The sequence below is a fragment of the Sorex araneus genome, chromosome 2 (genome assembly GCF_027595985.1).
Source record: "Sorex araneus isolate mSorAra2 chromosome 2, mSorAra2.pri, whole genome shotgun sequence".
In the NCBI taxonomy this organism is placed as follows: Eukaryota; Metazoa; Chordata; class Mammalia; order Eulipotyphla; family Soricidae; genus Sorex; species Sorex araneus.
Window position 1 is genome coordinate 36,193,206 of NC_073303.1, and position 21,620 is coordinate 36,214,825.

Below are 21,620 nucleotides of genomic sequence, written 5' to 3' on the forward strand. Positions count from 1 at the left end.
CCATTTCTTCCCAAAGCTGGGAGAAGGGCTTATTTCCACAGTCAGAAAAACAAGCATAATTAGCATTCCCTCTACTTGGAGCGCCAGGCTGGCGTGGAGCCTTGGGTTACCTGCTAGGTGAGAGACTGGTGTGTGGGAGGGGAGCGAGGACTGGGCACACTGCTGGCACACTGTGCTGTTACTAATTATATTGACCCCTGGCGTGTCGCATGCCCCATGCTGGGATTTTACTCTTGTTTGCAAGTGACCTTCCTGGAAAGTACTGAACTTTTCTTTTTCTTTTTTCCTTTTCCTTTTTAAAATTTTCTGGGCCTCTGGTGATGCTAAGAGCTTGCCAGGGACCAAACCAGGGCGGGTCATGTGCAAGGCCTTCCCTGCTGTGCTAGTTTCCCACCGAGCACTGAACTCTGACAAACTAACGTGGTAGCTTGTTGACGGATAGTTAGAGCTTGTCTCCACCCTGGTCCTGGTCCTGGTCCTCGCTTGACCACTCGCTGGTGTGTGGCCTGGGACGGTTTCCTCCTGTGTCACTGGAGGGCTGGAGAGCTTAGGGTTGGATGCCGTCATCAGTGTTTAACACCACACAGAAGACAAACGCAAAGAAAGGTTTTATCCTTCCTCATACCTACCCACTGTGTATGCTCTGTGTGTGTATGTGTGTGTGTGTGTGCACGCGCACGTTTCGGTGTGCTCAGGGGTGTGTGTGTACTTGGATGCATTTTGGGAGGGGTGTGTGCGTGCTTGGATGTGCATGTGTGTGTGCTCGAGTGTGTGTGTGTATATGCTTGTCTGTGTGCGTGCTCAGATGTGTGTATGTGCTCACGTGTGCTCAGATGTGCCTGTACTCAGCTGTGTGTGTGTGTTTGGATATGTGTGTATGTGTGTGTATGTGTGCTCAGATGTGTGTGTTTGTGTTTGGGTTGTGTGTGTGCTTGGGTGGGGGCGTGTGTATGCTCGGGAGTGTGTGTCTGCTCGTGGTTTGCATGTGTATGTGTTTGGCTGTGAGGGTGTGCTTGGGTGTGTGTGTCTCTTGTGTTTTTTTTTTTTTTTTTTTGCTTTTTGGGTCACACCCAGCGATGCTCAGGGGTTACTCCTGGCTTTGCACTCAGGAATTACTCCTGGCGGTGCTTGGGGGACCATATGGGATGCCAGGGATCGAACCTGGGTCGGTGCGTGCAAGGCAAACGCCCTACCCACTTTGCTATCGCTCCGGCCCCGGGTGTGTGTGTCTCTTGTGTTTGCGTGTGTGTGTTCGCGTGAGTGTGACTGTGCTTGGGTATGTGTATGTGCTGGGGGGTGCATGTGTGTTTCTGATTTTTTTTTTCACAGCTGCCTTTGGAGTCTGTGTTTCCAGCTGGCCGCCTGAGCCCTCCAGGCAGCCACCCCCTTTGCCAAGTTTTAGCTGTGGGGTCTGTGTGCATTTGTGGTATGTCACCAAATGCTGTCACCCTGGGCTCCTGTGTCCATAACCTGAGAGGAGGAAGAATTCCAGCTCTCACGGTTCCTTCTGCTCGTTTCTGCTCCCGCATCTGAGGACCGGGTGTCGGGGCCATTGGGACGATGACCAGCTGCCTCAGTGTCAGGGACCAGGCAGTGCAAGCAGGGGGAGAGCACGTGATGTGAGGGTGCCAGCACCTGGGGGGCTTGGGGCCTCTTTTCCTGGGGGTGCACATTCCTCCCTTCTCCCTGGCTTGGGGGGTGGGGCACCCCCACTGTTCTTACAGGGCTCCTGATCCTGTCTGATTCGAAGCCTTCCAACAGGACCTTTTTTGTTTGTTTTTGGCCCATACCTGGTGGCACCCAGGACTCACTCCCGAGCTCAGGAATTACTCCTTCCCTGCTTGGGGGACCATCTGGGATGCCAGGGATCGAAACCACGTGCAAGGCCAGCACTCTATTATACTATCTCTCCAGCCCCTCCCTGTTTTTAAGACTTCAATTACCTCCTAAGAGTTCTCTCCCCCACATGGTCACTGCAAGGATTTGAGCTTTAGCCTTCCTCTTTCCAGAGTTCCCAGTGAAGAAAGTCGGTGAAATCACCTTTAACTCTCTCAGCCCCAGGCACTGTTATCTGTAAGGCAGAAATGGATTTCCCCACCCCTGGGCAGCCCGAGGCCCCATCCCCTGCCTTCCCTGAGGCTCTGAGTAGAGTGAGTGAAGGGCCAAGGGTCACTTCTGCCTCTACTGCTAGCTTTCTGGGGTTTTGGGGGGTGAGGGTGCATGTATCACCATGCTTACTGCTGGCTTCACACTCAGGGTGCTCAGAGGACCTGAGCGGATGCTGGGGATCGAACCCAGGTCGGCTGCGTGCAAGGCCAGCACCCTCCCCGCTGTGCCCCGTTCTGGCCCCTCTACTGCCTCCGGTGTGTAACGGTGGCTGTTCTGATCAGCTGACAGTGGTAGAAGCTCTTCTCCACCTGCCAGGAGCCGTGGGTGTTCTGCTCTCCCCTGCACCCTTCTGGAAGGCCAGCAGCCCCCACCACCTGGCTGCACGCCGACCTGCCACATTGCCACACTCCTGGTGCTGCTTGCCGTGGCGCCCACTGGCTGGGTGCTGTGCCTCCCAAGGGCCAGTGTGTTCCCGGAGTCATTTGAACAGTTACAACTGGCATTGTAAGGACTGTTTATAACAGCAGATAAACGGATGACAGATGACTGCAAAAGACGTGGGCTTGTCCCTCACACCCCCTCCGCCCAGGAAGCTGGTTCAGAGCCTGGTTTGCGTGGGAAGACTCAGTAGGTCCAAGTCACTGAACAGCTCTACTGTCAAGTGAGATGGGCATGAGATGGGCATTAAGATGGCATTCGACGGGCATCAGAAGACTCACATTTTAAACCAAGACTGCTCTGATCAGGGCGGTGTTTTCACTTCCCTTAAAAACTCAGGAACCAGAGTTTGTATGTTCAGGTTTGTGTTAAATCAACGATGTGATGTTCTGACCAGTGGACATCACATACTTTAATAGAGTACTGTACCCTGCCTTAGAAGATGTGGGGTATAAAAAATGTGTGCATTTTTGTTACATACACACACATACATATAGATAGATAGTTTTTGAGCCACCTCTGGCGGTGCTCCTGGCTCAGGAATCACTGCTGGTGGTGCTGGGGGACACTGGGGACTGAACCTGGGTCAGCTGCATACAAGGCAAAAGCCGCCCCCACCCCATGCCCCGCTGTACTATTGCTCTGGCCCCCTGTTTTAATTCTTAAATATTTATTTAGTTTTTGGCCACATCTGGTGGTGCTCAGGGCTTCCTTCTGATACTTCCCTCAAGGATCACTCCTGGGGATACTCAGGGGAACATTTGGGTTGCCGGGGATCAAACCCAGGTGAGCCACATGCAAGCCAGCACCCTCCCTGCTGTACTATCTCACTGGTCGGAGTGCATTTTATATGAATTTTACAAAAAAATAATACAAGAAGACGTACCTTTTTAAATTCTTTGCCCCATTCTGATCCCATTGGAGTGTTTGTACTGTTGTGATGCGTTTTAGAGCCTGTTTTGGTGATTTGCCTCGGTTTCCGTTCCGTGTCTTTGGGACATCAATTCTATTTGGCAGAATAGCAGGTGCTGAGTGAGCCAGGACTCTGGGACCTGTCAAGCCGGGGGGCTCCGGAGGGGGCCCACACTGGCTTGTGCCTGCTTCCTGGCTGCCCTCAGGGACCTGAGGCATTTGAGAGGGGCGGCACTCCCCCAGCCTGCAGAGGAGGGGCGGGGTAGGCGAGTTTGTGTGTATGTGTGTGTGTGTGTGTGTGTGCGTGTAGGGGGTGAGAGGCAAGGAGCAGGAGCAGGCGAGGACCCCGAGCCCCGGAGGGGTGGGGTAGGGTGAGTGAGTGAGTGTGAGTGTGTGTGTGTGTGTGTGTGTGTGTGTGTGTGTGTGTGTGTGTAAGGGGTGAGAGGCGAGGAGCAGGCAGGACCCTGAGCCCCGGAGGGGCAGGGTAGGGTGAGTGTGTGTGTGTTTGTGTGTAGGGGGTGAGAGGCGAGGAGCAGGAGCAGGCGAGGACCCCGAGCCTGACCTCTGTCAGTGGGAGGGCTCCTGTGGGCAGCGGCCTGGCCCCGCGGCTGCACTGACCCGGCCCCCTTGGCACAGGACCAACCTGGAGGCCCTGCAGAAGAAGCTGGAGGAGCTGGAGCTGGATGAGCAGCAGCGCAAGCGCCTCGAGGCCTTCCTCACGCAGAAGCAGAAGGTCGGGGAGCTGAAGGATGACGACTTCGAGAAGATCAGTGAGCTGGGCGCCGGCAACGGCGGCGTGGTGTTCAAGGTCTCCCACAGGCCCTCGGGCCTCGTCATGGCCAGGAAGGTGAGGCCACCTGACAGGGAGCCGGAGTCCAGCGGTGCGGGCACTGGCCTTGCACCAGCCGACTCTCCCCAGCACCCCATGGGGTCCCCCTGGCTCCTTGGCGTGACCCCTGAGTGCGGAGCCAGGAGTGAGCCCTGAACCCCGCCAGGCGAAACCCTCAAACCCAAACCAAAAACATAAATGAGTAAGTGACAAGCCTTGTGTGTGTGTGAGGCCCTGGGTCCCATCCCTGGCACTGCAGAAACACGAAAGGACTGACTCTGGGCCAGAGCCATGGTATAGCGGGGAGGGCATTGGCCTCCCAGGTTCCATCCCCGGCATCCTAAGTGGTCCCTGAGCCCGCCAGGAGTAATTCCTGAGGGCAGAGCTGGGTGTGACTGAAAAAACAAAAGACAAAGAAAAGCGACCAACCCCAAGTGGCCTTTCCAAGCGAGTCCTTAGACTCCCTCTGAGGACCCGTGTGGCCTGGAATCGGGTGGAGGGAGGACTTGCTCTCACTCCCAGCGTCAGACTGTCCGGCTGCAGGTAAGTGAGGAGTCTCCGTGTCTCTGCCCGTCCCTAACCTGGCACGTGACAGCAGGGGCCCCTTGTCCTCCCTCTGTGCTCAGGGAAGAATACTGGGCTTCCTGCCTGTCGCCTGGCACACCACATTTATTTCTGGCCTGGTGTCTCGGCTGTGCCCATTTCCCAAGGCCCACCTCCCGCCCAGCTCTCGTGAGCTGCCTCACAGGCGCCGGCTCCTGGCTGCCGCCCTCCACTGTCTGGCTCCTCTGAGGTGCTCAGCCCAATCCGGTGATCTTCTCACGTGTCAGTCACTTGTCTTCCCAGCCGGAGCTCCGGGCAGCATCTGGGGACACGAGGTGGCCCCCCAGGCCCGGGCTGTGTTTGAGTCTCTCTGTGTCCAGCTGAAACCTCAGGGCTTGCAGGCCCAGCCCCTCTTACCCGCTTCCACCAAGCCCTTAGACCACTTTCCCCTCAGCCTCCCGGAGCTCGTCAGGAGAAAACTTCCCTTCAGTCTAGTGAAGCGAACACCCTGCTCGGCCTCGTGCTCGGAGCAGGGACCGTCTGCCTCGCCCCAGCCCCAGCTCCAGTGTGTTGGCACTCGGGGCTTCGGTTGGGCAGAAACTTGCCCGTCTCCTTCCTTGTTTCTCTCTGTTTCTGTCTTTCCCTCATAAAAGTAGGGAACTTTAAGAGCTGAAGCCGGGCGCTGGCTCACGGCACCGGTGGGGGATCCTGGGTTGGTCCCCAGGGCCACGGGGCTCCCCAGACTCTGCCGTGTCGCCTTGTGGTCCCAGAGCACCGCCAGGTGTGGCTGCAGCGACTCCAGCGTGGCTGACCCCAGACACTGAACCGTCGGTTGCACAGCTGAGCCCAGCACTGCTGGGCGGGGCCTCTGGCCCCCCTGAGCACTGCTCGAGAGGCTCCCCCACCCCCTCAGGGTGAGCACCTTCACACGGGAGGAAGTGTCGCCCGTCCCCCGCCCCCCTTCTCCGTGTTGACCAAGACTCTTCTCTCCTGTGGTCCTGTCCCAGCTCATCCACCTGGAGATCAAACCCGCCATCCGGAACCAGATCATCCGCGAGCTGCAGGTGCTGCACGAGTGCAACTCCCCCTACATCGTGGGCTTCTACGGCGCCTTCTACAGCGACGGCGAGATCAGCATCTGCATGGAGCACATGGTGGGTGCCGCCCGCAGGGAGGGGGGCCACGGCCGCCTCCACCGCCCTGCACCCCTCAGCACTCGGCATCAGGAGAGCCTGCTGGGAGGGCCTTGATCACAGGACGATGACAGTTCGTCCATCCTTCCTCCGACCCTTCCTTCCCTCATTGTTTCCTACCCTCCTGTCCTCCTTCCTTCCTTCCCTTTCTTCCCTCATCTTCCTTCCCTTCTTTCCTCCCTTCCTTCCTAGTTTTGTAGTTTTTTTTTTTTTTTTTTTTTGTTAGATTGCCACACCTGGCAATGCTCAGGGCTCTTTCTTGGCTCTGTGCTTGACTTGGAAGCAAGATAGTTTTTATTGACTGAAACTTGCTCGGAGGGATGTGAAAGAGAAAGAGGGGACATATGTGTCCAAGAGAGAGCACGGGCTTCTGCAGGCCACAAGTAGGCTAGCAGAGACACAGACAAGCAAGCGAGAGACATGTGTAGGGCAGAGCAGGAGCTTAGAGTGAGCCTCTTTATTTTGATTTTTTTTTTTAATTCAAATTTTTTTTTTGAGGCCACTTCTCGCAGTAGGTTCTCAGGGCTTATTCCGGGCTTTGCGCTCTGGGATCACTTTTGGCGAGTTTCGGGTACCTTTGCTCCAGCCCCTCCTACCTTTCTTTACAGGGGGATATTCTTGTCCCCAACATTTTGATGTGGGTAAAATCTAGTATTATGTAAATCCACTGTAGGTGATGCTGTGTGTGAGGTATCGGGTTCGGGGCACTGGGGAGGGGGAGAGCGTGAACTCTGGGCACAGAGTCAAGTAGTTGCCCAGCTGTGCGTCATTGGCAGGGGCCGGTAAGGGGCATCTGGGTGCTGCCCAGAGGGGCCTCCTAGTCCAGTGACTCACAGTGAGGTTGGCAGTACCAACAGTGATAATACATGTTGGGTGTATGTTTTAAGGGCTGGAGCAGTAGCGCAGTGGGTAAGGCATTTGCCTTGCACTCGACCAACCGGGTTCCATTCTTCCATCCCTCTCGGAGAGCCGGGCAAGCTACTGAGAGTATTGCGCCTACACGGCAGAGCCTGGCAAGCTACCCGTGGCGTATTCGATATGCCAGACAGTCACAAGTCTCACCATGGAAACGTTACTGGTGCCCGCTCAAGCATATCGATGAGCAACGGGATGACAGTGACTGTTGGGTGGGGGGGGGGGGCATGAGCTGCACACTCGGCCCTGCTCAGGGCTTACCCTGGCTCTGTACTCAGGAGTTACTCCTGGTGGGACTTGGGACCCTCTGGGGTGCCAGGGATAAAACCTAGGTTGGCAGTGAGCAAGGCAAGCGCCCTCCCTGCCGTACTCAGCCTCTGCAACTCAGTACCTAGCACTTCCTAAACAAGTCAGATTTTGTTGCATTTTCATCATCATCTTCTCCAGTGGGTTCGTTATCCCCATTTCACAAGTGAGGAAGTTGAGGCTCTGAGAAAGGGAATAATTTACCCAAGACCATGTCACTAGTATGATGTCTTGATCCAGTTGGTGGTGGTGGGGTTGGTGTTGAAATAGTGAATGTAACAAATCATCATGGACAACTTCATAAAAAATAAATAAAACACGCAAAAAACAAAAAAAAAAGTCTTGGTCCAGCCCAAAGGCAGCAGCCTGGGCACAGCACCTCTGCTTGCACCACCGAGTGGGGGATGGGCCTCTCCTTTCAGCCTTCAGGCCTTGGGCTTCATTGGACTGACTTCAGAGTTGCAACTTTTTTTTTTTTTTTTTTTTTTTGCCATGTTCCCACTGGGCAGCATGACACAGGCGATTTGGAATCTGATGTTTACTCATGCCTCCCTTCTCCCCAGAATCCATGCCGGCACGCTGTCGTATTTGTCACTGTGTCTTCAAAGCCCAGAATAGTCCTGGCACGTAGCAGATGTTCCCTGATCGTTGGTTTGCTGATGGGGGCCTTCCCTGCAGGACCTTCAGAAGCCTCTTATTTTCCCCCGAGTGCTGTCCACGTCTGTGCGGTGGCCTTTATTGCACCCGAGGCTATGCTGTCGTGAGGTTTGTAACGGCACTGTCCACTCGGAGCCTCTCTGCTGCCAACCTGAGCCAGGAGCCTCCGCCTGACTCTCTGACGGCTCAAGACGCGGGCTGATGAGGCAGGGTCGAGTTCTTCACGGCGGCTGGGCCTGCCCGCTTGACTGCCCTCTAACCCGGCCTCTGGAATCAGACCGCCTGGGCCTGGCCTTCACAGGCTGAAGGGAGCCCTCCGTAGGAGGTTTGTGCCTTGCTGGCGCTCCGTAATTCGGAACACCCCTTCGTTTTAATGATCGTGAAGTGCCATGCACACTGCCCCAGGCATCTGCCAACGTTTGAGGTGCCATATGGAACGTGGATCCCAAAAACATCTCCCGCACATTGAAAGGCCACCGAGAACGCGTGCGGCCCTCTTGCTGTAGCAAGAGCCGGGCCCCTTTTTGGCAGAGTGCAGACCTGTTTCTGGCTTGGTCGCAGCCCGGGGTGACGACTGATTTCCACATGGGGCTTAGCTGCCTTCTGCTGGGCCGGACCCCAGGGAGGGACTGTTCCTCCGGGTTCCCTGTGCTCCTTGGGCTGTGACGGTTGGTTTTCCAGCTCACCCCAAGAGTTTTGGATAAAGATGTAGAAGAAGCAGTTGGGGTAGGGTGGGGGGCCGTGGAGAGGCAGTACAGTGGGTAGGGTGCTTGCCTTTGCATACGGCTGGCATGGTGTTATCTCCAGCACCCAGTGTGGTCTCCTGAGCACAGAGACAGAAGAGCAGAAGATGGGGGACTTACCCCAGCTCCCACCACTTACTGAGTGAGTCCTTTTCACCTGCCACTAATCACAGCCAGCGAAACGATTGTGTGTGTGTGTGTGTGTGTGTGTGTGTGTGTGTGTGTGTGTGTGTGTGTGTGTGTGTAGGGGAGGGGAGGTGATGTCAGGAACTGAACCCACAACCTCATGCATGCAAGACAAATGCTCTCCCATGACGCCACAGCCCCGGCGGTGCGACAGATTGCCGAGACCCCTCTTCCGTCAGCCAGGAGCCGGAGAGGGAGGCCTGGAGCTGTGCAGTCACAGGGCCGGTACTTGCGGAGGTGGGCTGAGTGCGGAGTGCCCGATGGGCTGTTCTCCGGTGCTCGGGCCTTACTCTGGGCCTGGGGCAGGGCTATGTTCTCAAGCTGTTGTCATCACTGCAGAGAAAGGTCCGGAATGGATCTTTGCGAGCGACCCTGGCCACGCTTGCACCCTGCGTTTCTATGGTTTCTGGCAGGTGTGAGCCCGATCGGTTAATAAACAAGGGCTCAGCTTCACGCACGCTTATTTTTAGTGTCTGTGCTGCGTGAGGTGCCATGTGCTGCGGGGACGGAGGCCTGGGGGGCATGTCCTGCCCCCTGGAGCTCGTCTCAGGCTGGACGACGGCGTTCTGGGCTCCTCTCCGAGAGGTGTAGGAGTGGGGGTGGGGGCTTCTGTGCATCAGGAACCTTCCGGTCAGGCCCGCTCTCTTGGAACCACTAGAACCCTGAAGTCACCGAGTTTTCTCCAGTTCTGTGCCTCCTGAATCCTCCCTTTGACAGTGACCCCAGGGAGCTGCTTGTGGGCAGGATGTGGCCCAGCCCCAGGGACCCGCTTCAGATTAGACAGTCCTCAGGCCGTGACCTGTGCATTCAGTGAGAGCTTGCTGGAACCTTTTGTTTTGTGTTGTTTATGGGGTGCCCGGTCTGCAGGTAAGGCAGGCGCCCTCCCCGCTGTATGGTCGCTCTGTGCCCTGCAGGTCTCCCTTTTGCTCCGAATTACTTGTCACTGATCATGGCTCTTGTGCCTCTTGCCCATTCCTGGGAGGAGATAAGACAGGCTTGGTTTCTATTCTCTTGACCCATTTCCGGTTCTGGACATGGGCCCTTCCTGCCGCCGACCCCACGTGAACTTGGCCCTAAGGGACAGTGGGGTCCTCCGACACCGGCGCCTAAAGACACCGCTGGCATTGCCCTGGGGACCCTGAGCCTGGGAAACCGGGAAAGGGTGGCCGATCTGCGTAGGAGCCAGCACTGTGTCTGCGTGCCCCGTGGTTGGTGCTGAGTGACTGCATGTGGGGGCACTGTCAGCCCAGTGCTAGAGTCAGACCTTAGGACGACCCAGGTTCAGTCCTCAGCGTCCTGTGTAGTACCCCCAGCCCACCAGGAGTAATTCCTGAGTGCAGAGCCAGGAGTAACCCCTGAGCATCTCTGGGTATGCCCCCTCCCCTGCTCCCCCAACTATATATAAATAAAAGAGGACAGCATTATTTTATAGTTATATATATATTATTTTTATTTATATATAAATAAAAGAGACCAAGTGTGCATTCCTGGGCAAATGCACCCGGGACAGTGGGAGATGCGCGGTCAGTCAGGACCGTGCAGGGAGGTCACCATGACAAAGGCCACATAACCATGAGCGCTGGCAGAGCTGCTCCCAGCTGCCTGGGCTGCCCTGGCAGACACAGCTGTCTGCCTCTTCTCCTGACACTTCCCCTTTGCCTCAGCTTCTGCCTCTCCGAGGTCGGGTGTTACCCAGGGGCACCTCTTTGGGCCTTTCCTGTCGAGCTCTGTGCCCCGGCCACTCCTGGGGTCCTCTGTGCCACAGTCTCCCCATGAAGGGCTTTGTCACTCACATCCCCGACTCCTGGCTGTGGTCAGCCTCACGAATGCAGACGCTGGCGGGATCGTATGACGGACACGGAAGCAGAGGGTCCCACCCTTGCTTAACGTGGTCTGCCCCGAGTCTTTTCAGGGAAATAGTGAAACTGCCTTGCAGCCCTCAGACACGTGCCTTCTCCCACACTCTCCGGTCGCACCCGCGTCTGAGCGGGCCCGGGAGGCTCTGCCCTGGGCCCGCCGCCTCCGTTCCATAGTGAACATTTGGCCCTACGAGCCTTCACCACGTTTTGTTGATCTGTTCTGCCTGGAACCTTATTTGGACCCATCTTTTTTGTTTTGTTCTGGGCCCACAGCTGGGAACATTCAGGGGCTCAGGCCCCAGGAGTTGCTGCTGGTGGCGCTTGGGGGGCCGTGTGGTGCCGGGAATCCATTATGGGCCTTCTTTCCATTTGTGTTTTTGCTTTGGGGCTACATCTGGCAATGCTGACAGGTTACTGCTGGCTCTGCACTCAGGAGTCACTCCTGGAGGGGCTTGGGAGGCGGAACCCAGATCCCCCCACATGCAAGGCAAACTCCCTCCATATAATGACAATCACTGCCATTGCTGCCTTTTGGGTGCATCTTACTTCTGTCCGCATGGTAGGTGTCATGCATGCAGTGCTCCTGCACCACACTCTGCCCGGAATGCTCTCCTCCCTCCACCCTTGTCTCAGGGACCCCTGCCATCCCCCTGCTCCTCCTCCACCCTTGTAAACCAGTCTTGGCTTTAGTTATTCCCATCCTATCCCAATCCCATTCTTTATGCCCCAGGACAGAGAAATCATTCTGTGCATCTTTTTTTCCCCCCATTTTTCCTTTTTTTGGCTTTTTGGGTCACCCAGTGATGCTCAAGGGGTTACTCCTGGCTCAGGATTAACACTCAGGAATCACTTCTGGCAGTGCTTGGAGTACCATGTGGAATGCCGGGGATTAAACCAAGGTCGGCCTCATGCAGGGGTGCCCTACCCGCTGTACTGTCGCTCCAGCCCCAATTCTGTGCATCTTAAAGTGAGTTTGTGTCATTGAGCCCTGCTTTCTAAAGCACTTAGCTAAGCACTGGACTTCCCTAGAGATAAGCCACATTTGACTGCTGGGGACTGACTTCCCAGCCCCCTCAGGTTAATGGACGTAGCTGATGGGAACAGAATTTCTCTGGCTTGTAGGGGAAGTAGATTTCTGCTCAGGTGACAGCAGGCCAGCCACAGAACTGGGGACTCAGAGTTCATGGTTCTCTAGCAGAAGTAAAAGCATTTGCATTTTTTCCCTCTCCATAAAGCATTTGTTTCTTCTGTAGAAACCTTCACAAAAGCACCGTCGACTTAGTTAATAATCGACTGCTAAAAATAAGCACAATCACAGCAGCTCCAGCAGGCGAAGGCAAGCCCTCGGCAGCAGCGGGAAGAAGGAACGATGGGGGGCGGGGGTGGGGGGCGATGTCTGCAGCTCTGGGCAGTCCTGGCTCTCCTCCAGACCCTTGCCCCTCCTGTCGTCTGCGCTGTGAGACCGCTGCCACCTCTCTTCCAGGAGGTCAAAAGGAAGAGAGCCAAGGTTGCTTCCTTTGTAATAGAACTAATTACCTCGCTCCCCAGGGAAAGTAGGACTCGAGGCAGGGACCTTCTGCCTGACAGTCACCCTCTGTCCTTGCCATGAAACCTGGGAGTTTTTCTACTTCATCTGGGTCAGACTCTGACAGCATTGCCTTGTTTTGTGTGGACTTCTTTTTTTTTTTTTTTTTTGGTCCACACCCAGCAGTGCTCAGGGTTTATTCCTGGCTCTACTCTCAGAAATCACTCCTGGCAGTGCTCAGGGGACAGTGTCGGGTATTGAACGTGGGTCAGCTGCAAGTACAATAAATACCCTACCTGCTGTACTATTACTCTGATCCCAACTGTTTTTCTTTATATGTCACATAAAAGAGAGGTCATTCTGCATTTGTCCCTTCCTTTCTGACTGCCTTCATTCAGCTGATGCCACCAGCACCATCCCCTACACAGTGGCACATTACATGACTTAGGTTTTTCTTTAAGCCGAGTAGGTATTTCCTTGTGTTAGGTATTTCGTTGTGTCTGTGTACGACAGTTCTGTTTGTTTTTTGGTTTAAATCCACTCCGATATTATTGAGCACTTGGGTTGTTTCCAGATTGTGGCTATGGTGAACACTGAGCATAGGAGTGCAGGTATCATTTTGAAAGAACGTGTGGACTCCCAGTTCTTTGGATTTTGAGATGCCTCTGTGCTCCTTTCCAAAGAGACGAAGCAGCTGACATTCGAGACAGTCAGGTGTATGGAGAGCTAATCTTCAAAATAGGAGAGAAGAGTGAAATGAAGCCGGGAAAGCCTGTCCAGCGGTCGTGGGGGGCACACTGGACAGCCACACGTGACAAAGTGAACTCAGACCCACCTCTCACACCATGCATTAAAATGAATTCAGAATGGATTGCAGAGCTTCCTTCAGGCCTGATTCTATAAACTATTTAAGGAAAACGTAGACAGAATCCTCCATGACATTGACTCTCGAGGCTCCTTCAGTGACTGTCACTGGCCAGGCAGACAGAAACAAAGACAAGCAAAGGGGACTGTGTCTGCTACTGCAGCACAAAAGAAATGAGACTGGAATGAGAAGATCCTCAGACCGGAAGAAGACGTTCACCTTCCACTCACCTGACAGGGTTAATATCCGAGAGGTGTAATGCGCTTGCGAGACTTGAATAAACAAAAGGAATAGTCCCATCAGAAACGGGAAAAGTAGGTGAACAGACATTTCCACTGCTGCTGAGAATGTCCACTGTAGAACTTCTTTGGAAAACAATATAAATAATTTACTAAAATAGGTAACTCACTTAAACGTTCTAGAAAATTCATAAATAAAAAACACAAACCATCACACAGTAAATACTCCTGATCACCTGACTACCAATATCCCGTTTGATGATCTGTTTTTTGTGTGAGTATATATTACACAGTCTTCATAAAAATGGGGCTTGGGGGCCCATGGAAGTGACTGTTGGTCACAGGCCTTGCACACACTGTGCGCATGACGTGACGCTCTGGATGGGCCCCAACAGCACTGAAAAATGGGGTTCTGTGCTTTCCTGGTGTGCGTTGTCCTAGAACGCGTTCCGTACCGTGACCTCATCTTAGAGTAACGTGTCCCGGTGCCCATGTCTGGAGACGTCTCTGTTTGCCCATGATTTGCCTCTTCCTACTCTTCGCTCTTAGTTTCCATCTCAGGCCTGTTAGGAGCTCTTTTCTCTTCTTCTTCTTTTGGTTATTGGGCTATCTAGCAGTGTTCAGGGTTGTTCCTGGCCCGGTGCTCAGGGATCAGTCCTGTGGGGTACTGGGGAGCAGGCCAAGTGCCCCACCTGCTGTACTGTCTCCCTGCCCCCACATTTCTCCTGATTTATTTTATTAAGGGTTGTATATTTCCTCTGCTAAACTTTCAATTTATTATTATTTTTTTATTCCCTCCTCCAGTTTCTGGGCTATTCCTGGTCATATTCAGGGACCCTCATAGTGCCATACTTGGGGCTCCCTCTGGCAAAGCCGTGCATGAGCCTTGGAAGCTGTCCCGGCCTTGGAACTGTCTTTCACATATCCCTGTCCTCCGTAGAATGTAGCACAGTCTGTGGCATGCCGTAGGGTTTGTGGAGTGAATCATTGCTTTCTAGAAAACTTCGCTTTAGATTTTATTAATTATTATTAAGATAGTACCAATACCAAATGCAAATTGTAAGTTCCATGATGGTCAAAAAAAGCAAACATTTATTGAGTACTTAGTCTTGTTTTTTTTTTCTATATCAACTTAATATAATTTTTCTAATTGTGGGATTATCTCATTGTATATGTCAAATAAGTGGGTCAGTCCCTACTAAGAAACAGAGCTGGGATTTGAACCTGGATCGTTTGTCTCCTGAACCCAACCACTTTTATCACCAGCTCACCGCTAATCCAGGTGGGTTTTCTACGGCTCATTTTAGTTTTGTTTTTTTAATGCTTTGCCACAGGATTTGAGTCAAAATCTCATACCTTCTACAGTGTTTTTGCATTCCTACCATATTTGACGCTTGAGATAAACTGTAGGATACTCTCCTTAGGGGATCTGCCCCTTGTGAGAGATGCAAGAATTGTTAGAAGTAGTCACTGAAAGGATTGGTACTTTTATTCCTAGGATGGAGGTTCCTTGGATCAAGTCCTGAAGAAGGCTGGAAGAATACCTGAACAGATTTTAGGAAAAGTTAGCATTGCTGTGAGTACTTTGCTGCTCCTTGCTTGCAATCCCTCACTGATAAATTAATGATGTAGTGGGAAATGCATCAGGTAGAAAGGGGGAAGTTTGGGGCTGGAGAATTAGCACAGCGGGTAGGGTGTTTGCCTTGCACATGGCTGACTTGGGTTCGATTCCCAGCATCCCATATGGTCCCCTGAGCACCGCCAGGGGTAATTCCTGAGTGCAGAGCCAGGAGTAACCCCTGTGCATCTCTGGGTGTGACCCAAAAAAGGAAAAAAAAAAAAAACAGAAAGGGGAAGTTTGTAAGAAAGTGGAGTTTTCCCACTGGAATTTCGCTATCTAGATTTTACATGCAACATTTATTCTTTCTAAATGTTGCCAGAGAGCTAGTACAGCAGTCAGGGTGCTTGCCTTGCTTGCAACTCACCTGGAGTTGATCCCAGACACCCCATAAGGTTTTCCACACCCTGCCAGGAGTGACAGAGTTCAGAGCCAGTAGTAAGCCCTGAAGACACTGGGTGTGGTCCCAAAATCCAAATCAAAAACAGAAACAAAACACATTCTCTCCCTTCGGCATCCTCTCCCCCTCTGTCTCTCACACACGAACATTAGAAATGGAAAAGTTATGTTCTCTGAAGATGTATGTTGTGAAATACATGCAGGATATCCCAAACCCTGGGTGTATATTTTCCATTTGTAACATAAGAAAATCTCATTTAAGATAGCAAAATTTAAGGGGGAAATACTTGAGTGTGAATTCAAGGAATTTAAAGTGGAATCAGGCAACTTCAAGTAAATCTAAAGTCATTTAAACTTGTAATGTTTGGGCTGGGGAGAAGGTTCAGCAGACTGAGAGTGTGTTTGCATGTGGGAGGCTGCACCAGGTCCCCTGAGCCCTGCCAGAAGCTGTCCCCAAGCCTGGTGCTGGGGGTAGCTTCAGAGAGCTGGGTGTGGTCCCAAAAGGGGAAAAAATATGTTATGATCAATTTTATTTAAAAATAGAACATGTACCAAAAGATGATTTCTTGATGAGGTACATATATTTAAGATGAATCAGAGCCAGGGGGATAGTTGAAAAAGCTGAATAAATCCAGCCCCACAGCTCCTGGAGGACCTGGCCACACAGCACCTCCCAACCTCACGCAGCCCAGAGGAGCCCCCAAATTTGATGAGAAAGTTGGATAGAAGCCCACTGAGCTCAGTGAGCAAAAACAGCACAGAAGGCTCAGCCAGCACCTGACAGATCAGTCAGCTCAGACTATGACTGCAGCAATACCATCGGAGATACAGCAGTTATCACAGATTGACTTTTTTTTTCTTTTTCGGTCACATCTGGTGATGCTCAGGGGTTAGTCCTGACTCAGGAATTACTCCTGACGGTGCTCGGGGGACCATATGGGATGCTGGGAATTGAACCCAGGTTGGCCGCATGCAGGGCAAACACCCTACCCACTGTGCTATCGCTCCAGCCCCTACAGATTGACTTTTAATGATAGACTTTTTGGTAATTCCACTTGCCTTTTGTGTTGTAGCAAACAGTATGAAGTAAATTTGTTTGTGCCTGAGAAGGCGTGGGGGCCTGTGGCTAACTGGCAGCATTGGTGGAGGGAAGGTCACACGGGTGGTGGGGTTGGTGTTGAACCATTGCACGCCCAAAACTGTATCATGAACATGGTAAATCACAGCATAATAATAATAATTTTTAAAAACTGAGTAAATGCTTTCAAACCAAGGGTCAGTCCCTAGCATTGTGTGGATCTCTGAGTACTGCTGGCAGTGACCAGCCTTTGAGCACTGAACCAGGAATAGCCCAAGTACTACCAGGTGTGTGGCTCAAAACTCACAAAAAAGAAAGAAGTGTGCTGGAGTGATAGCACAGCGGGTAGGGCGTTTGCCTTGCATGCGGCTGACCGGGTTCAAATCCCAGCATCCCATATGATCCCCCAAGCACCGCCAGGGGTAATTCCTGAGTGCAGAGCCAGGAGTAACCCCTGTGCATAGCCTGTTGTGACCCAAAAGGCAATACATAAATATGTGTGTATGTGTATATATATATATATATATGTATATATATATATATATATATATATTTAAATAATAATTCTTAAGCTTGAGTTTTTTTAGTGTTTTCAATAAAGCACTGTTTCAGGTTCTTTTTATGTTCCCTCTCTATAGGTAATAAAGGGCCTGACGTATCTGAGGGAAAAGCACAAGATCATGCACAGGGGTAAGAAATGACTGCCTCGCTGCATTCTGAATTTTGCATTTCCTTTTGTGTTTTGTTGTGAAATCATCTCCATGTAGCGTTTAAGCGTTAGGAATGCTTGTCTGTTGAGTCTCGTGGCTGGGACAGCAGGTCCCACCTTCCTTTTGACCTGTGCTGCCCTCTCACTTGAGCTCATCCAGGCCTCACCCAGCAAGCCCGACCGAGCCTCAGTGAAACTAAACTACTCAGTGTGGTGTGACTTGCTGCCTATTGATTTTGCATGTCCCCAAACCATGAATCATTAACTGGAGATGGTTTTGACTATAAGAAAAGTTTGAGGGAGCCAGAGCAGTAGTACAGCAGATAGGGTGCCTGCCTTGCAAACAATCTCCAGCAACTCACAGATCCAGTGCCCAGGGCTGAGTCTTGGCTCTGCTCTCAGAGGAATAGAGAGAGCAGGTAGGCTCGGGGGAACCATATGTGATGCCGGGCGCTAACTCGGGTTGGCCGGGTGCAAGGCAATTAAATGCCCTGGTCCAACACCCAGACCGCTCCTTTTTCAAGAACCCCTGAGCCAGCTCCTTTCCCAGATGGATTCGGGCCTGGGCCTGGGCAGTCCAGCCATGTCATGCATCCTCTCCTGCTTCCCCCGCCCCACTGCGATGGATGGTGGGGAAGGAGGACACACCGTCCGGCGTGGTGTTTGTGCTCTTAGCCGTGTGCATGTGTGACCATGGTTTTGTGTCCCTCTTTGGTGGTATTTGGTTGTGGTGCTCCACACTGCTGTGATTGATCTGGGCCCCCCAGGCCCTAGCAAAGTTGCAGAAAGTAGCTCCTTGTGTGGCTTGTCAGAGGTGGGTGTGGGCTTCCCTCTCGCCACAAGGCACAGACTCGACAGCGAGACTGGCCGAGCGTCTGTGTGGCCTGCCCTGAGCAGTCAGTAGCCTGCTGCTGATTTTTCTTACCATTCCACTCTGGTCTTCCCGTGGCCAGAGTCCTAACTTTATTTCTGATCCTACGAGAAGTTTCCAGATGATTCCTGGAATAACTAGCATGCCTTCTTCTTCTTCTTCTTCTTCTTTTTTTTTTTTTTTTGCTTTTTGGGTCACACCTGGTGGTGCACAGGGGTTACTCCTGGCTCATGCACTCAGGTATCACTCCTGGTGGTGCTCGGGGGCCCATATGGGATGCTGGGAATCGAACCCGGGTCAGCCACATGCAAGGCAGATGCCCTACCTGCTGTACTATCGCTCTAGCCCTGCATGCCTTATTATTATTATTATTATTATTATTATTATTATTTTGCTTGCCGCTGCCCTTACTTTCTAAGAATTTTCTCTCGATGCCACTGATCATTGCCCTTTGGCAAGAAGGGCTGCTCTGTGAGCCAGCTGGAGCTCTGGGCAGATGTCCCTGTGGGCATTTCCTTACTTCCCCGCCAAGAGTGGGCAGTTGCTAGAGGCATTTCTGCCCCACCAAGTGGTGTGTGCCACTGGCCTGACCGCCTGCTCAACTTTGCAGATCCCTGGGCTCTGGAAAATCCTGAATGGGTGGACTGCCAGGGCCCCTCTCCCTCTATAGCACCCCCCAGCCCCGGCCTGACCCCGGGGGATGTTCTCATGTATGATTTGCTTCCTGCACAGGAAGCCCATGAGTGAGTCACTGCTTGAGTCCTGAGTTAGAGCACAGAGGAGAGCGGGCGTCTCCCTGGGGTGTCTCCCTGGGGCGTCTCCCTGGAGCATTTCCCAGCTTCCTCCTCGGGTAGGAAAGAAATGTTCTTCCCCGACCACGAGAAGCCGTCTCTTCTCTGTATTTTAAGGGGAAAGTGAAGAGCAGCTTAAAAATATTACTATCTTCATTGATAATAATTTATTTGTTGGAGGCAATTTGGTGGTTATTTGAATTAGATTTTGCTGTGAATCCACCCCAAATGTAGTATGAATAATTTACTTTGGGCTTTGGGTCGTACCTGCTGGTGCTCAAGGCTTACTTCCGGTGCTTAGGGGACCGTATGCAGTGCCGGGTTTGAACCTGGGTCCATCCCTAGCGCCACCTATGGTCCCCCAAGTCCTTCCAGAAAAAGTTCTGAGCACAGCGGGTGTGGCCCAACCCTCTGACTCACTGAATCTTTTTTTGTTCGTTTGTTTTTTGGTTCATACTGACGATGCTCAGGGCTGACTCTTAGCTATGTGCTCAGGGGTCACACTTAGTGGGGATCTGGAAACCATGTGGGGTACCAGGGATTGAACCCAGGTTGCCATGTGCAAGGCAAGCGCCCTCCCTGCCTGCTGTACTGTTGCTCTGGCCCATGTCTCCCCAAGTCCTAAGCACCATTTTAAACTGTTTGTCTGACCTACGAGTGTTTTCCTGACTAAAACGATTCACATAGACAAGCCAAGGTTCAAACAGCAGGGGGATAGATCCCACCTCTTGCTGGTAGAACTCTGAAATTTTATGGGTAGGGCGTTTGTCTTGCACGTGGCCGATCCAGGTTTGATATCCCCAGCATCCCATATGGTCCCCCGAGCACCGCCAGGAGTAATTCCTGAGTGCAGAGCCAGGAGTAACCTCTGAGCATTGCTGAGCTTGGAGAACCCCTGTGCAAAGCCAGGTGTGACCCAAAAAGCAAAAAAAAAAAAAAGGAAGCAGTTGATCTGAGCTTGCCTTGCACGTGGCCAACCTGGGCTTGATCCCCAGCATCCCATATGGTTCCCTGAGCATCACCAGGAGTGATTACTAAGTGCAGAGCCAGGAGTAACCCCTGAGCATTGCTGGGCTTGGGTCCCCCCAACCTTCCCCAAAGAAAACAGTTGTCCTGAAACCACGGCTTCCTTGGGCTGTAGCTGCCCATGATCTTCCCAAGCCTCTGGGAGTGTCCTGGCTCCCCTCCCAGGGGTCAAGGTTGGTGTTTCTGAAATATGTGCTCCCCCTGCAGACATGCGGCGGGGATTGGGGACACTGTTCCCTCCTGCTGAATTTCGGGGAGTGTAGGTTGGCGTGCAGATGGGACACTCAGAATTTTAAGGTCACAGGTTGAGGAAAGTGTGTCACACTGCTCTCAGCAAATCTGACGTGCAGACCCAAGTCACACAGAGGTCTCCAGGGGCAAATATTCTGTGCTTTTCACAATATTTACTGCAGGGTTTTCACGTGTCACTGAGCCTGGAATGTTCCGGAAGGAAAGCAGATGACATCGGTGTGATGGAAACATTCCTTTCCTTTTGTGCTTTGTTTGGGGGCTTTGCTGACAGTGCTCAGGGCTACTCCCGGTGGCTCTTGAGGTGCCGCGTGGTACTGGGGTCTCACTAGGAGCTGCCATGTGTGAAGCACATGCTCTGGCCCTCCAAACTGTCCCCCCAGCCTCAAACCTTTCTTCCTGAGAACATACCCATGGTGTAAAGTGAGGCATACCTGAAGTTAACAAATCACTTGCTTTTGATTGGATTTGGGCCATATTTCGAGATGCTCAAGGATCTCTCCTGGTGGGGCTCAGGGAACGTCTCTGATGCCGGGGACCACACTCAGGCCAGCCGTGTGTGTAAGGCAAGTGCCCTCCCCCTGTACTACTCTCTGCCCCCAACTTGCATTTTGTTTTGGGGTGGGGGATGGCACGGGGCAGTGCTCAGAGCCTACTCCTGGCTCTCTGCTCAGGGATCACATCTGGCAGGGCTCCAGGGACCATACGGGGGGCCCAGGAACTCAGGTCAGCTACGTGCCAAGGCAGGTGCCCTTCCTGCTGTCCTGTCTGTCCTCCTGCCGATGTTGATCAGCTGTAAGTTCTTGGTGGAGACACGGATGACAGCGAGGAGAGAGGCTTTCATTGAGAGCCTGGAAGGTGTCAGCCTCCACGGTCGCCGCATGGACTGTGAGTGGTGGTAGGAGGTTTTTGGTGACTTCATCCAGGCGGTGGGTGACCCTGTGATGCAGCCCTGCTCCGTGCCCCTCGCAGCCCAGTGTGGCTCTGAGCCCACTCTAATGAGTGAGCTCGGATTCTGACCGGGTGCCTGGAGACACCTTAGACGATCGAGATCAATAAGAGGCTCATACAGCGTGTCCTGTAAATTATTCCTGCCCGGAGTTGCCACCTAAAGATCGATCAGTGCTAAGAGAGTGTTTTTCTTTCCCCTCCGTCAGATGAATGGCTCACAGCCTGATCGTTAGGGAGCCGTGGCCTGGTGTGCTGAGACAGCAAGCCTGGTGCTTTATTTCTTTCTTCATTTTGGTTTTAGGGCCGCATCTCATGGTGCTCAGGGCTGACTCCTGGCTCTGTGCTCAGGAATCACTCCTGATAGCACTCGGTGGTAGTGGTGGGGGGTATTTGCGATGCCAGGGATTGAACCCAGGTTGGCCGTGTGCAAGGCAAGTCACCCTCTGCCCCAGCCTAGCTTTCTGGCTGCACGGCCAGACACGTGTCTTCCTTCCTCTGGTGGAGTGCGTCACGGATATGTCCCTCCGCTGGTCTCTGACGTCCGCTCTTCCCATTGTTCATCCCTGCCACCCCCTCCTGGTGCAGAAGTGAGCTGCCAGCAGGCCAGCA

At 52.8% G+C, this 21,620-nt stretch overlaps 1 protein-coding gene across 2 annotated transcripts in view; it reads left to right on the top strand.

Annotated features, from left to right (window-relative positions):
- MAP2K1 (mitogen-activated protein kinase kinase 1) overlaps window positions 1–21,620 on the top strand; it is a 79,055-nt gene that overhangs the window by 38,171 nt on the left and 19,264 nt on the right. For both annotated transcript variants that reach the window (XM_055125791.1, XM_055125792.1), the window contains 4 exons: window positions 4,096–4,306; window positions 5,839–5,985; window positions 14,818–14,895; window positions 17,053–17,104. In XM_055125791.1, coding sequence (XP_054981766.1) covers window positions 4,096–4,306; window positions 5,839–5,985; window positions 14,818–14,895; window positions 17,053–17,104 — 488 coding nt within the window. The remainder of the gene's footprint in view (window positions 1–4,095; window positions 4,307–5,838; window positions 5,986–14,817; window positions 14,896–17,052; window positions 17,105–21,620) is intronic.